The sequence below is a fragment of the Sturnira hondurensis genome, unplaced genomic scaffold, assembly GCF_014824575.4.
Source record: "Sturnira hondurensis isolate 20B ecotype Veracruz unplaced genomic scaffold, ASM1482457v3 Scaffold0009244, whole genome shotgun sequence".
NCBI lineage: Eukaryota > Metazoa > Chordata > Mammalia > Chiroptera > Phyllostomidae > Sturnira > Sturnira hondurensis.
In genome coordinates, this window is record NW_028081875.1 from 5,127,786 (window position 1) to 5,142,742 (window position 14,957).

The window sequence follows — 14,957 nt, forward strand, 5'->3', positions numbered from 1 at the left end:
CATTTCTTTGTGCCTGGATCCTGGGCCTGTCCCGAAGCACTAACTCAACAAAAATCCCAACTACTGTCAAACCTGGTAACAGCTCGCAGCTGGGCTCACGAGCTCCCCAGCCAGAGCGGGCTCAGAGAGCAGGCTTCCCCTGCAGCTCCTCGTGCGTGCAGCCCAGCAAAGGGAGTAAGCTGTAGCTTAGCAATTTCAATCAAGGCTTCCTTTTACCTTAAAGAAACTTTCTCGCTTGTCCAGGCTGCGGGTTTCCATGGTCCAAGATGACATTTCCTCCAGTGAGGCTCTACTGCACGCCTGGGACTCCTGAAGGTAGAGACATTTTTAATGGTTATAGTCCAGCCTGTAGGAAATTCCTTTCTAAGCCACAGAACACTCACAACAACAGTCCTGCCAAGATCTTTTTCTGTCAACAACATAGTGCCATTTATTTCCCACCAAAGCCCTTCCATCTCCTTTTATGCTGATTTCCTGCCTCAGACAGCATAGTTGCTAGACTTTGCTCCACCTCACTGCCCCACCCCCCACGTTTCCAGCTGAAGGTCTCTGGGACTACAGAAAGCATAATGATTGCTTTGTGTGTTTGCTTGACCTCACGCACCAGTCCCAAAGGGGCCAATATTAGATGTCACTGTAATCTGCTCCATAGTTTATGGACTTCATGTGGCTGATCACAGAGGGACAGCGGAAGAATAAGCTCCTGCCTGTTCCAGGAAATCCTGCTGGAATGGGATGAGATCATCCTTAGCTCTGCTAGCCCCCTTCCCTAGGCAAGGTCAGCGCAAGGGCACAGGGAATAAATCCCTCTATTTTCTCTTTAGAAATCAAAGATTGGGACGAAATTCCAAGTCTCTGTTTCCAGAGGTCAATTTGTGTAAGAAACAGATGTAAACAGCTCCATGATAACCTAAAGTGGGAGTGCACTTTGGAATGTGGAGGAAAATGTAAAGGCATGATGTGATTCTGAATCACAACCCTGGCTATTTAAGCTTGGAATTTCCCTCATTTGAACGTTAAAACCCAATACTCTTTCTTCTTAGTCACAAAACCTTCAATGTCTACTTGTAAGTAAAACACACACACACATCCAGGCATCTGGCCTCATCGCGGCCAGTGTGCATTGATTGAGGAGACCTGGGAATTGTCCCCAAACCTTCCTTAACCAGCAAGGCTGGATCAGCAGCAGTTCTAAGACTGCCATCCCACTCAAGGTCCCTTCTGCTCACCATAACATACACAAGTTGTAGCTGGTCCTAACCACAACCCACAGGTGGAGGACAATAAAGAAAATATGTATTCAGTAAAAACACCTCTTGTGACACTAAGATATTAAAAGGGGTCGACTCTGGGGATGGAGTAGGAGACACTGAAGTCATGGTAGCCGCTGCCAGTTTGCTGAGGCTATTTCATTACTAGCTGGGGAACAGAGAACAAGCAGCACCAAAGGAACATTTCAACAAGCAGAAAGCACAATTACTTTGCAAAGAACTGCATGCCTAGGAGCAAGCAACACTCTTGGGAGAAAGGCTCATTTCAGCCCCACAATTTGCCTCTCAGTTCACATCCATAGTGGCTGCAACAACCCGTGGGATCCCATCTAGGAAAAAATAATAATGACATGCACACCCACCCCTCCTTCTAGAACATTCACCATTTTAGTCACTTCTCCATCACTCAGTCACTTTACAGGTTTGGAGGTGTCTTTCCTGTATTTCTTTCCACTTGCAATTCCATTGGATGAAGGACAGCTTCCAAAAGCCTCCTTAAAAGACTAGTGAGCTTTCCACTGCAATCCTGCTGACGCCACAGGTTCAGGTTCTCAGGCTCAGCAATTTAATGAAGCCCCAGCTCCAAGGCCTTTGAAGTTCATCACTTACTAACAAAGTCCACAGATTGGAGTGACTCCAGAAAGAATCAGTGCTGTGTTCAGGACTAAGAGCAGAATGGGAACCACTCTGTAACTGTTTCAATCCAGAAGCACACAAATAAAAAAGTACACTTCTTGAAACCGACCCTAATGTCTATAATTCTTTTTCTTTCAGACGTTTTCTCAGCAAGAGATTTGACATTGCACAGCAGTTAAGGGTCGGCCCAGCAAGAGCCAAGACTTCATTCCTCATCCAGACCTGCGTCTCTCTGTCGGGGGGGAAATTTTCTGTATACAAACCCTTTCTGATGAGCCATGACAGGCATGGAATTTTTGTCTATAGTAACGGATCAGTTTGGATCCCAGAACTTCACTAGTTCAGTAAGCTGCCTGAAAAATGTCTGCATGCACTTCAGCTTCAGCAGTCCTCAATAAAACATCCACTCTGGATTCCTTGTGGGCAGGCAAATTCATCCCATTTCTTTGAGAAGATACAGGTTACATCTACTCCTTCTTCAAAAGGCTGTTCCAGGAAGGAGATGCAAGCAGATGACAAGAACAAGCTGCCAAGTACCACAGCAGGTCCTTCCCACAGAAGGAAAATCAAGCACATCATAGATCATTCTAATTTTTTAAAATAAAGTACTTGAGAGCCCAAAAGAAGTTTCAGATTATGGTCTTGCCTGTTGTACCAGTAGTTTCCTTCCCAAACCATAACCTGTAACACGTTGGCTCAATACGGACCAAAATTTAATAGAATTGAAAACAACTCCTTCTCCCCAATCGTGGTTACCCATACCTCCCCTGCAGGTGTTACACAAACAGTTTCATCCTAAAACCACCCCAGTAATGGGTCACACTAAGAAACAAAAAAAGGTACCGTAGTCTGAGAGACTGTAAAATTCCTCCAGAGTTAGACGGTGAAAGCTTGCTCCTTTACTGGTTTCCCTGAAGTTGTAAAGCAGATTCTTGAAAAATCAGCCCAGCACGTCCAATGGATCTTTCCAGATGCCAGCTAAAAGCTAGCAAAAGAAAAAAAAAATCCTAATGAGACCAAAGGACACTGCAAACATTTTGGAGCTGCCAAGCCTCTTTAACAACACCACCGAAAGAATGTAAATGAAGCTGGTTGCTTCAGTTGCTAAAGGACAAAGGCAGGAAGTGATTATACCTCACTCTCTAGAAACACCAGGCTCTGCTGCTTTAGACCTAGCTATGGCTTTCTATGTGGTGCCAAAAGCTACTGCTGAGGTGAAGGTCTATCTTGAAATTTCAGCATAAAGGACTCCCTGAATCACCTGGCCAGCATTTAGGCTGCTCTGGCTGCCGCTGAGCAAGATCGTTCGCAGCTGGCTTTCCAGCCCATTCCACAGAAAGCCACTGATACAAGAGCTGAGTCTCTCCTGCCTGGATCTCGGCTGCAGGCTGGCAGATGGGGATAGGAACAACCAGTGCCCAATTTCCAGTTCACTAATCAGTGGAGCTGGGCAGAGTCACCCTGGCACTCTTCCAACTTTTGCTCTACCTGGCCACAGGCCAGATTTTGGAAAGATAGACAGTCTGAGTTGTGTCTTCCCTGCTCCCTCTTTCTCCCCTCCGCCCTTGACTAATTTAGCCAAACTATACCCTTCTTACTTTGTTTGTCTGAGATCATAAGTACAAACCCACAGGAGAAGCAGCAGAAACTTACATTGGCATTCACCACTCACAAGTTCAATTTAAAAGAAATGTGGCTTAATTCAAGACATCTCCACACTGCTGTGAGAACGGCCACAAAAGCTTTCTCATCACTAACTTTTTTCTAGTGAGACAAAGTGGACTTCAGTTCTTAGTAAACAAGAGCTCATTATAATTATTTTTCAGCCAAACTGACTGAAGTAGGAGTAAGTGACTCAATGCTGGGGACCTGTCAGGTCAAGGCAATCCCAAGAAATGCACTTCACCTTCTTGCCTGATGACAGCAGCTCTTCTCTCTTTTTAATGCTTTTTGTCTTTACTAAGAGGTAGAAGCAAGTGGGGCAGCTCTGTGCCTGGATCCAGAAAAGGTCTCTGAATATTTTCATAATTTTCTCTGTATTACCACAGCTTTTCCAAGTTGAACAGTAAAATCATTCCAGGCTCTGGCTTGACAATTCAAGTGATGTGAGTTTTTAATTTCTTTAAATTCGGTGCTGATTTTCCCTCAGTCAACAGTCAAACTTTTTTTTTAAACAAACAGATCATGAAAACTATTCTGTCAAAAGAGAAACTAATTAGTGAGAAGTCAGAAATCAGAAGCAAAGAGCTATATTCTCAGATTCCTCACTCAATAACTGTGTTTTTAAATAGAATTAGGAACAATGCTCAGTTTTTTCCAAGAATAATCAAGGAAATTAATTTTTCTCTTTTTTTAGCTAAGTGCTCAGGGGCAAAACTCTGCATTTCTGCTGTTCACGGGATTGGCCTGCAAATGGGGCTAATTCCAATGGAGGTCCATCCCTTCGCTCCTTGGAAAACTGGTGTCTCTGAGACTCTAATTTCATCCATGCTGCAGGAGCTCTGCTGGTGCCCATGTACCCAGGTGGACGCTCTGACCACAGGCAATGTGCACAACCCTGGGCAACAAGTGGGCAGTTCTACTAGCTAGAAATTCCTTCTTTTCTTGGATGAGAAACTGCCTCTCTTCTCTTACCTCCCAACCCAATGCCCTCATTTCACCCCTTGGTAAAGAGGTAGGTCCCTCTTCCACATCCCAGCAGACACACCTATTCCTCCCTTGTCACTTCCCCTGTGTGTGGCTCTGGCTTCAGGCCTGGTACACTCTGCCCACCAGGGATGGGGTTATTAATAAGGAAGAGGGGGGCTGCTACCCCCAAAGCACTCTCTTTTGGCATTTCAAAAATGTGTGTCTTTTCAAACTTCCTCACTTGAAAGCTCCATGTGTTATGTGGTCGCACACCCTGCACATGTGACTTCACACACACAGTGAAGAAGATCCATAAGCCATATTGGCTCTTAATGAGAAGGACACCATGGATGGGAAGTCACACTTCTTCTACTCCAGGGTCTTCCTTAGGACCTACCTGCCAACCCGTAAGCACTTGACTTTAGCACTTTCTTTTCAAAGGCTCTCTGACCACGATGGTAATGCACACGTTTCTTGCCCAAATTTTTTAGGGAAAAATAAGGATGTGCATTATACATGGGTAGTACTAATTCTGTTATCTATATAAATATTTTTAATTCTTTTATTAATGCTTATGCATTTAATATGTAAGACTAGAAAGCAATAATGATACCCATATGTACAAAAATAAATGCAAAAATTCCTTCAAATACAAAAAAACAAGTGTCTAAATATAAATAAATTAAAAAGTGAATTAAAAAATTAAAATGAAAGATTTTTTCCCCTGAAAGTTTGTGTTAAAAACATGGGTGCACATTATACATGGCAAAATATGGTAGGTGGTTAACTTTAATTAGAGACTCTAGGAATACTCTATTGTCCAGTGTGTATTTTACACTGAGCACATCTCAGTTTAGACTAGCCATGTTTTAAGTGCTCTGTGGCTACTTGTGGCTACTGGCTGCTGTATTGGGCAGCAAAGCCTTATGTTGAATCTAAACCTCCTCATTTTACAGATGGAGACCCTGAAGCCCAGGAGGCTGAAGTGCCAGGGCTGGGTGTCTGTAACAGGGATGAGAATCAGACCTAGGCTGACCTTCTCATGTGGAATCCCCACCCTACATGGCCTCCTGAGGGTTCCACTCTGATACCTTTCCTCCTTTTCCAGTGAGATCTCCCAGAAAACCCCAACTGATCGCTCCTGGAGACTTCTGGGAGCAGATGGTTAAAGACATGCATGTGTATCAAAAAAAAGCCAATCACTCCTCCAGAGAGCTACTATCCCCATGATCTCTTTATTCTTGTAGTATTTTTTTTTTGTTTGGTTAACTAATAGCCTATGTCAATAGTGAAGCAAAGAGTAAGAACATATACAAAGTTCAAATATCTACAGAAAAAAAATGTCCTGTTTAAGAGGGTAGATCTCAGGTTAAGTGTTCTTACCACAATAAATAAAATAAAATAAAAATGGTCCAGGTTCAAATATCATAACCACCACCTCTATGGGGAAAAAAGGGGACATCATTCCTTTTAACAAACCAGCCTCCTAGGGCATATATTGCCTAAAATTTCATGCACTAATTTGCTACTTTTTCCTTTATTTTGATCCTGCAGATGTTTCTGTCTTTCCAAACTTTCCGCTTCACCATTAGAATATTTATCCACCCCTTTAATCAGTAATGTGCTGAAAAATGTTTTACAATTGGCTTTCTGGGGAGTAAAAGCCCAAAGTTTAACATTTTCCTATTTTGTGGTATAAACAATCCCATCATGGGCAATTTCAAGCTACTAAAGTGGCACCAACAGGCCTACAAAATTCATGCAAGTTTATCAGTCAGATCTAGTGAGCAGGGTGAACTAACTCCAGTTGACCAATGCATTTCATTCACTTATTCTAAACCACAAGGCCTCTGAAGAGATTGCTTTTATTTGATTCTTCATACACTGAAGTAATAAAAAATAATGAAAGTCAGAAACTAGATCTCTAGACTGAAACCAGCACTTTATCCATGAAACCACATTATCTGTCCCTAGTAAGACGTGAAATATTTCTACCTGTCTTCTTAACCAAGTTAGATGATGTCATCAGGGAAACCTGAAGGATGCTGTTAGGTTCAGTGTATGACTTCATACTTAGTAAGTTCCATTTCTTTAGAGGTCAAAGAGAAGATTCTCCTTTAGCCAAACAGATAACAGGGATCTGGTATGCCTTATTCAGAGTAGTACCTCCAATACCTTAAATAGTACCTGGTACATATGTGCTCAATAAAAGTTTGTTGGATAAGTGATCACATGAGATTTTACAGAGAAGCCATCCAGGCTGAGAGAAATGGTTTTTAAGGAATGGCCCCCTAAAAGCATATGATGACAGAATCAGAGCTTCAAGAATAACCAGGTCAGATCAAATGCCACAAACTCACATACCATGTTGTTGACCTACATACTTTGTTGAAAAATCATTTTTTATACCACACTGAAACACAAGGGCATTGGTGTAGGGAGTCCACATGTTCTCTTGGTGGTGGAATTTTTCCTGTAGAGCCTGATCTGGAGGCCTTCCTAGCTCTAAAACACACAGACCCATTGTGTTCTCTAGACGTCCCTAGCTAGTCATGTTTCTCAGCTCTTTTGTTACTGTACAAATCAGAATTCTAGAAAGGTTTCCAGGTTTGTTTTCAAGCCATTGAATTTTCATGAGCTACAACAAAACAAAAAATCCATCGGACAGATACAAAACTCCCAAAGAAATATAACTGGGTGAGCCAACGGACTGTGTGTGTTTGTGCCTGTACTTGTACCTGCATGTTAGAGCCTTAAAATTCCCATTCCTGCTCTTAAGAAGTGGGTTGGAGAACATGAGAACAGTTGGGCCTCCTCTAAAGAGAATGCCCTACTTCTAAGCCTTCGGATTCCATGTGGGACAGTCAGTAGAAGCACATCACCCAGTATCAAAATAGCACAATGCAATACCTTTTATATATAGTCAATGTCCTATTAACATGTATTAATATTATCTTGCAGCCAGAATCCAGAAATTACCAAGGAGATGCATAAAGAAACAGTGCTTTCCAAAATACTTTAATATTTTATATATCTACAAAAGAGTCACAGAACTCACATAGTTCAGTGAGGCTCTCAGGGATATCTGCTGTCATCACCAAAAAGGTGGTTTTTGTGCCCGAAGTTGTGCCTCAGAAGTTCAGGCACATTTCAAAGTCACTCTTTGTTGACCAATGGCATTCATATCTTTTCCTGGGAGAGACAAGTACATATGACAAACACACATCGGAGGGAGTCTGCTTTGGGTCACAATAATAGATAGCCTTAGGGTTAGATTTCAGGAAAAAAAGAAGAGTAAAGGACATGTGGCCAATGGGTCCACAGATGGACCTCCTCTGGTGATCCATGAGACCACATTATTTGTCTCTTATAAGACATGAAGTATGTCTGTTATTACTTGTTCTTCTCCAGAGGGCTGAAAGTACTTTTGCTGAACCAGTGCTGGACCAAACCAACCTCCTCACAGTCCCCAGTGGCCTAAACTAAATGGGATTAGACTCCCCATGGGGTCTAGATACAAGAGAATTAATTCCCCACTACTCCGAGGACAGCAACCTAGTTGACATATGTTGTTTTGATTTACAGAGGTCTTTTATCGATATAGCCCCATTTTACCTGCTTGTTTTGGCATCACAGGCTGCCTGGCACCCCTGTCTAGAAACCTGGGGCTCCTACAGCTGGAAGCTTCTATTTTAACCAAAATTTTCTCCACAGACCCTGTTCTCAGTTAGGCCTTTTCATTCCTGCTCCCTGGTTTTGATTGTGTTCTATTCCTTTATTGTTTCATTGAGGTGTACAAAGAGAGTAGACAGAAGTCATATCATTCAGTTGGCAGGCTTGTGCATTGTTTCTGGATTGCAACTATTTATTTTGTCTGATTCCAATTTAAAACAACAACAACAAAGCAAAACAAAGCCCAGTGTTCACGGCATCCTCTTTGCCCTTTCCTACTGCCTTCTTCTGAACTCAGAAATATTGGTCCATAAAAAAGTGTACAAAAAGAAGCACTCATTTTTGCTTTTATTCTCTAAAGTGTAACTTCAGATGCTTACTTTCCACTTAACATTCCATTCCTCTGAAGTCCTGGCCCCCGCTGTTAATGACAAGACCAGGCTTGAAACCCGACAGGGAGGGACCTCGGCCTTCTGTGCATCAATCACTCCCAGTTCTGCAGAGTCTTCTTGTTCAAATGTCTCTCATGTTCCTTCCCATTCTCCATATCCATCCAGACCTCAGAGTGCCACAAGCCTTAATGCTTTCAGCAGCTGCCTGATGTCTGTGCATCCCCATAGCCAGTGTCGGCTCAGCTCCATTCCATCCTGCAGACCCTTTCTCAGCCCTGCTCACAACTGCTCACAACTCATTTCTTAGAATTTAATATTTATTTTCTCTGCTCAGGTACTCAGGGCCCCTTTATGATCTATTTCCAACCCAAAGTCATAATCTCAACAGTGTGTGTGGACTGGCTCTGCCCCCTCCAGAATAGAGATCCCACTTAAGTGGATAGAGGGAACAACCCCACTAGCACCCACCTATCCTCGTTGAGTATTTTCACACATGACATTTGCACACTGTTGCTCTTCTAGGCCACACTGCCAAACCCAGACCAGCAAGTGGAAGGTGGACTAGGTTGGCAGTCCCAGGCAGGTGAGATTCTGAAGCCCCACCATATATTGCATAACTGCTCCTTATGAGCAAATGTGACCCAACTTACCTTGACCCAGCTCCTCATCTCTCAAGTGGGGCAGCTGTGAGGCGGCTATTCTCCCAGGGGTCTCCAATGAGATCAGGGTACAATCATCCCACTGAAGGCTGGCTTGATAACACACCCTTTTATGGCTGTCTTTTCTTCCCCACTTCCACCCTCTCCTACCAGTAGTGTCAATATCTCCCCCAACCCAAATTATCTGCACTTGACTTCTTATCTTAGGGTCTGCTCCTGGGGTACTCAAACCTAGACAATCACAGATAAGCACTTGCACATGTGTGCACACACAATAATGCAATAGCTGCTTCTTCACTTTCCTCCTGGCTTCCCCTGCGATCACCTCCCAGGAAATAACTTGTACTTGAATCCTTGTCTCAGAGGCTGGCTCATTACTTGTCTTAGGAATTCGGCTCAACTGCTACTGAACTTAGAATCAGTAGAGACATTTTTGCCAGAAAAAATAAATATATTTTGAATGAAATTTGCCCTACCATCCTTTGTGAGTGTAACTAAAATTATCCAGTTAAGAGTGATAAAAAAATTGAAAGACCTTTTTGCAAACTGTTGCAAAATTTGCAAGTAAGTTAAAATGTTATGTTACATTCAATGCAACTAATGACAACTATTTTAAAGGTTGTAATTTTTATTAATACAGAATCTTTTTTTCCAGCCTTAATAAGATAAATTTAAAGACTAAGAAGTGTTGCCAAATGATTAGTCTTCTACGGATATGCAGGCCCTTTGGTTCGGCTCTGCTCCCATCTGACCACAATTAAAGCTTTTAAGAAATTCCTCCTATTTTTCTCATCACAATCCCTTGCTTGTTTCTTCACAGTAATCAGCAATTAATCCCACTGAATCAGTGAGGAGCTTTAATGTTTTATGCAACAGAAAACCCAATTCAAATTGGCTTAAAAGTAAATAATGTCTCCGTACAGATTGCTTATTCATTGCAAGAGGAAAAGACAGTAACAATACACTGGAGAAACCAGACAACACCTTGACTCAGTGAACAAAATTAACATCCCCAGTGAGGTTAGACAGATGCTGTGTTCCTCCAGACATGATGCTCCCAGAACACATCAATTACAGATTATTCCAATAAGAGGTGTGAAACCTGAATCTAATCATAAAGAAATAGATATACTGCAATTAAGGAAGGTTCTATAAAAAAGCTGACCCAGATTTTGTAAAAACGTCAATGTAATGAAAGTAATAATTCCAGATTAAAAGAGATGAAAGAAAACTGAAGTCCTCCAAATGACATGATTCTGGATTGAAAACATGCTAGAGAAGATATTACTGGGAAAATTGTTAAAAATCGATATATGTGATTTAGATAAAAATACCATTATCAATGATTAAGCTCCAGTCTTGGATAGGGCTGTGGGAATGTGAGAGGATACCTCTGCATTTAAGAGTTGCATACAGAAGAAGTAAAGGGTCCTGATATCTGCAACCTGCTCTCAACTGGGTCAGAGATTCAGCAAATGGGGCACAAAGGTACAAGCTGGAGAATCTGCATAAGTAGTAAATGGAGTTCTCTGAACATTTCTTGCAACTCTTCTGGAAGTTTGAAATTATTTCAAGGTAAAAACTTAATCATGAAGCAGTAAAAGTGACTAAGGGATACAGTGGAGTCTGGTGGTGGGCCTTGCGAGGCATGGGCCAACCCAGTGGCTCCATGATTTCAAAGACGCCCTATTTCCCTCGCTCTTTTCTGTCCCCTGGTTCTGCCATCCCAGGATCACTGTTGGCCACACACAGTGTGACCAGTGCTAGAATGACTGTGGCAGCTCCAGGCTTCACACCCCCACACCTACATTTGCAGATACAAGTCACCTCTCTCAGAGGGTAAATGAGGGCCTTTCTTCCAGAAAACCTTCCCTGAAGGAAGGGATGAGAAACCCTACTCTAAATACAAATTCTAATCAAGATGCCCCTGACACTCAGACTGTATGTCCAAACTTTAATGTAGTGTATATTATCCAGTCTTCTACAATATGACTCAAAGCTTTATTTCCATTTCCATTTCTCCATTTCTGACCTCTTCCATGAGACCACCCTTATCTGCCACATATTTTGTATCTCTGCAACAGTTCCATTTTTTAATGTGCGCCCTCACTTTGTAAAAGTTTCTGTTCCTCATGAGTCAGCTCAAGAATCACCTCCCCTGTGCAACTCTCACCACCCTCTACCATTCAGTCTTCCCTTTTCTGGTTACCCACGGTCCCTTCTAATAGGCCCCCATGATGTTATACTTCTGTGTTTCTACTTATTGCCCATAGGCCATGTGCTCCTGCATGGTAGGGCCCTGGGTGTTGTCTAGTATTTTGAGTGTGCCTAGCAGACCTATAAAATGTGGAAAAGCACATACTATCTGCCCTGTTGACACCGCATGCTCTGTGGCCCAGTAAAAATTTGTGGACATATGCTGCCTACAAGAGACCCACCTCAGAAAAAAAGACGTACACAGACTAAAAGTGAAGGGCTTAAAAGAAATATTCCATGCAAATGGACAGGGAAAAAAAGATGAGGTAGCAACATTTATATCTGGCAAAACAGACTTCAAAACAAAGGCCAGAAAAAGAGACCCAGAAGGACACTTCATAATACTCAGGAGAAGAATCCATCAAGAAGCCATAAACATTATAAACATTATAAACATATATGGACCCAACACAGTAGTACCAAATGTATGAGGAAATCTTGGAGGACTTTAAGGAAGCTATAGACAGCAATGCACTTATACTAGGGGATTTTAATGCCCCACTGTCAAAAATGAGTAGATCTTCCAAAAAAAATATCATTAAGGATATTGTGGCATTGAAAAATGCCCTAGACCAAAGGGAATTAACTGATATATATAGAACCTTTCATCCCCCCAAAAGCAAAATACATATTCTTTTATATGTATTTTCATTTTCAAAAGCTACACCACATGATAGGACACAAAAAAGCCTCAACAAATTCAAAACAACTAAAATCATAGAAAGCATTTTCTCCTGGAACTAGAAACCAACCCTAAGAAAAAAAATTCAAACACTCAAACTCATGGAGATTGAATAGTATGCTATTAAACAATGAATGGGTTAATAATGAAACCAAGGAAGAAATCAAAAACGTTCTGGAAACAAAAGAAAAGGAACTCACAACAGTCCAGAACTTATAGGGCACAGAGAACGCAATCCTGAGAGGGAAGTTCATAGCAATACAGGCCTACCTAAAAAAGATGAAAACTTTCCAAATAAACAACCTAATCCTATATCTACAAGAACTGGGGGAAGAACAACGAAAACAGCCCAGAGAAAGTAGAAGGAAGGAAATAACCAAGACCAGAGCAGAATTAAACAATATAGAGACTAAAGAAACAGTTCTAAGGATCAATAAATCCAGGAGATGGTTCTTCAAGATAAACAAAATTGACAAGCCTTTAAGCAGATTCATCAAGAAAAAAAGAGGGAGGACCCAAATAAACACAATCAGAAATGAAAGAAGAAAAATGACAACTAATACCACAGAAATACAAAGGATTGAAAGAAATTACTACGAAGAACTATATGCCAAGAAATTTGAAAACCTAGGTGAAATGGACAAATTTCTAGAAAAATATAATCTTCCAAAACTGAATAAAGAAGCAGCAGAAAGCCTGAGCAAACCAATAACAGCTGACAATACTGAGCAATAATCAAAAAAGCAATAATGAAAAAACTCCTGATACACAAAAGCCCTGGACCACATGGTTTCACAAGAGAAACATACAAAACATTTCAGAAAGAGCTAAGCCCTATCTGTCACAGACTTTTCCAAAAAATCCAAGAAGAGGGAAGACTATCAAACTCTCTTATGAAGCCAATATCATCCTAACCCCCAAACCAGGTAAAGACACAACAAAGAAAGAAAACTAAAGGCAATATCACCGATGAACATAGACACTAGAATCCTTAACAAAATATTGACAAACTGCATCCAGCAATACATTAAAAAAATCATACACCATGATCAAGTGGAATTAATTCCAGGGATGCAAGGATGGTACAATATTCACAAATCAATAAACGTAATACATCACATAAGCAAATGGAAAGGCAAAAATCATATGATCATATCAATAGATGCTGAAAAGTATTTGATAAGGTACAGCACCCATTTATGATTAAAAAAAACCCTCAGCAAAGTGGGAGTAGAGAGAACATTCCTCAACATAAGAAAGGCCATATATGAGAGACCTACAGCCAACATCATACTCAATGGGCAAAAACTAAAAGCTTTTCCACTAAGATCAGGAAAAAGACAAGGATGTCTGCTTTTACCACTTCTATTCAACATAGCATTGGAAGTCCTAGCCACAGTAATCAGACAAGAAAAAGAAATAAAAGGGATATAAATTGGAAAAAAGGAAGTAAAACTGTCATAGTTTGCAGATGACATGATAGTGTACATAGAAAATCACATAGACTCTACCGAAAAACTAGTCAACCTAATTGGTGAATTTGGCAAAGCAGTGGAACACAAAGTCAATATTCAGAAATCAAAGGCATTTTTGTACACCAACAATAAAATAACAGAAACAGAAATCAGGAAAAAATCACATTTGATATAGAAACAAGAAAAATAAAATACCTCGGAATAAACCTAACTAAGGAGGTAAAAGACCTATACTCAGAACACTACACAACACTGACGAAAGAAATGAAGAAAGACACAAATAAATGGAAGCATATACCATGTTCATAGACCAGAAGAATTAACATCATCATAATGTCTATACTCCCTAAAGCAATTTATAGATTCAATGCAATTCCTATTAAAGTACCAATGACATATTTCACAGATATAGAAGAAAGATTTCAAAAATTTATATGGAACCACAAACGACCACAAATAGCTGCAGCAATTTTGAGAAAGAACAAAGTAGGCAGGATCACCATACCTGACATCAAACTATATATTAGAAGGTACAGTAATCAAAACAGTCTGGTACTGGCATAAGAACAGACACATAGATCAATGGAACAGAATATAGAGCCCAGAAATAAATCCAAGTCTTTATGGTCAATTAATATTCAACAAAGGGGCAGAAAGATAAAATGAAATCAAAATAGCCTCTTCAACAAATGGTGTTGGAAGAGCTGGACAGCTACATGCAAAAAAATAAAACCCGTCCACCAACTGACACCACACACAAAAATAAACTCAAGGTGGAAAAAAGACTTAAATATAAGCCTTGATACCATAAAAGTCTTGGAGGAGAACATAGGCAGGAAAATCTCAGATATTCCAAAAGCAATATTTTCACTGATATGTCCCCTAGAGCAAGGGACATAAAGGAAAGAATAAACAAATGTGACTTCATCAAAATAAAAACCTTCTGCCCAGCTAAATAAAATATTAGCAAAATGAAAAGGGAAACAACTGTATGGGAAAACATATTTGCCAATGATATCTGGGACAAGGGTTTCATATCCAAAATATATAAAGAACTAACATGTCTCCACAACAGGAAGACAAACAATCCAATTAAAAAATGGGCAAAGGATCTGAACAGACACTTCTCCAAGGAGGACATAAAGAGGGCCCATAGACACATGAAAAAATGCTCAGCATCACTAGCCATCAGAGAGATGCAAATTAAAATCACAATGAGATACCACTTCACACCAGTCAGAATGGCCAGCATAAACAAATCAACAAACAATAAGTGCTGGCAGGGT

The 14,957-nt window shown here is 40.8% G+C and overlaps 1 protein-coding gene across 4 annotated transcripts in view; it reads right to left on the reverse strand.

Moving 5' to 3' along the window:
• The window catches only part of RIN2 (Ras and Rab interactor 2), a 241,542-nt gene that overhangs the window by 103,889 nt on the left and 122,696 nt on the right, over positions 1–14,957 (reverse strand). For 2 of the 4 annotated variants that reach the window (XM_037057028.1, XM_037057025.1), the window contains exons 3-4: positions 2,751–2,892; positions 217–309 (exon numbers count right to left, since the gene is read on the reverse strand). Coding sequence is in view for 3 of the 4 variants with exons in the window: in XM_037057025.1 (XP_036912920.1) it covers positions 217–273 (57 nt within the window). In the remaining variant the exon portion in view is untranslated. Of the gene's footprint in view, positions 1–216; positions 310–2,750; positions 2,893–3,813; positions 3,834–14,957 lie in introns of those variants that run through there. The other 2 variants (XM_037057026.1, XM_037057024.1) reach the window with 2 other exon arrangements.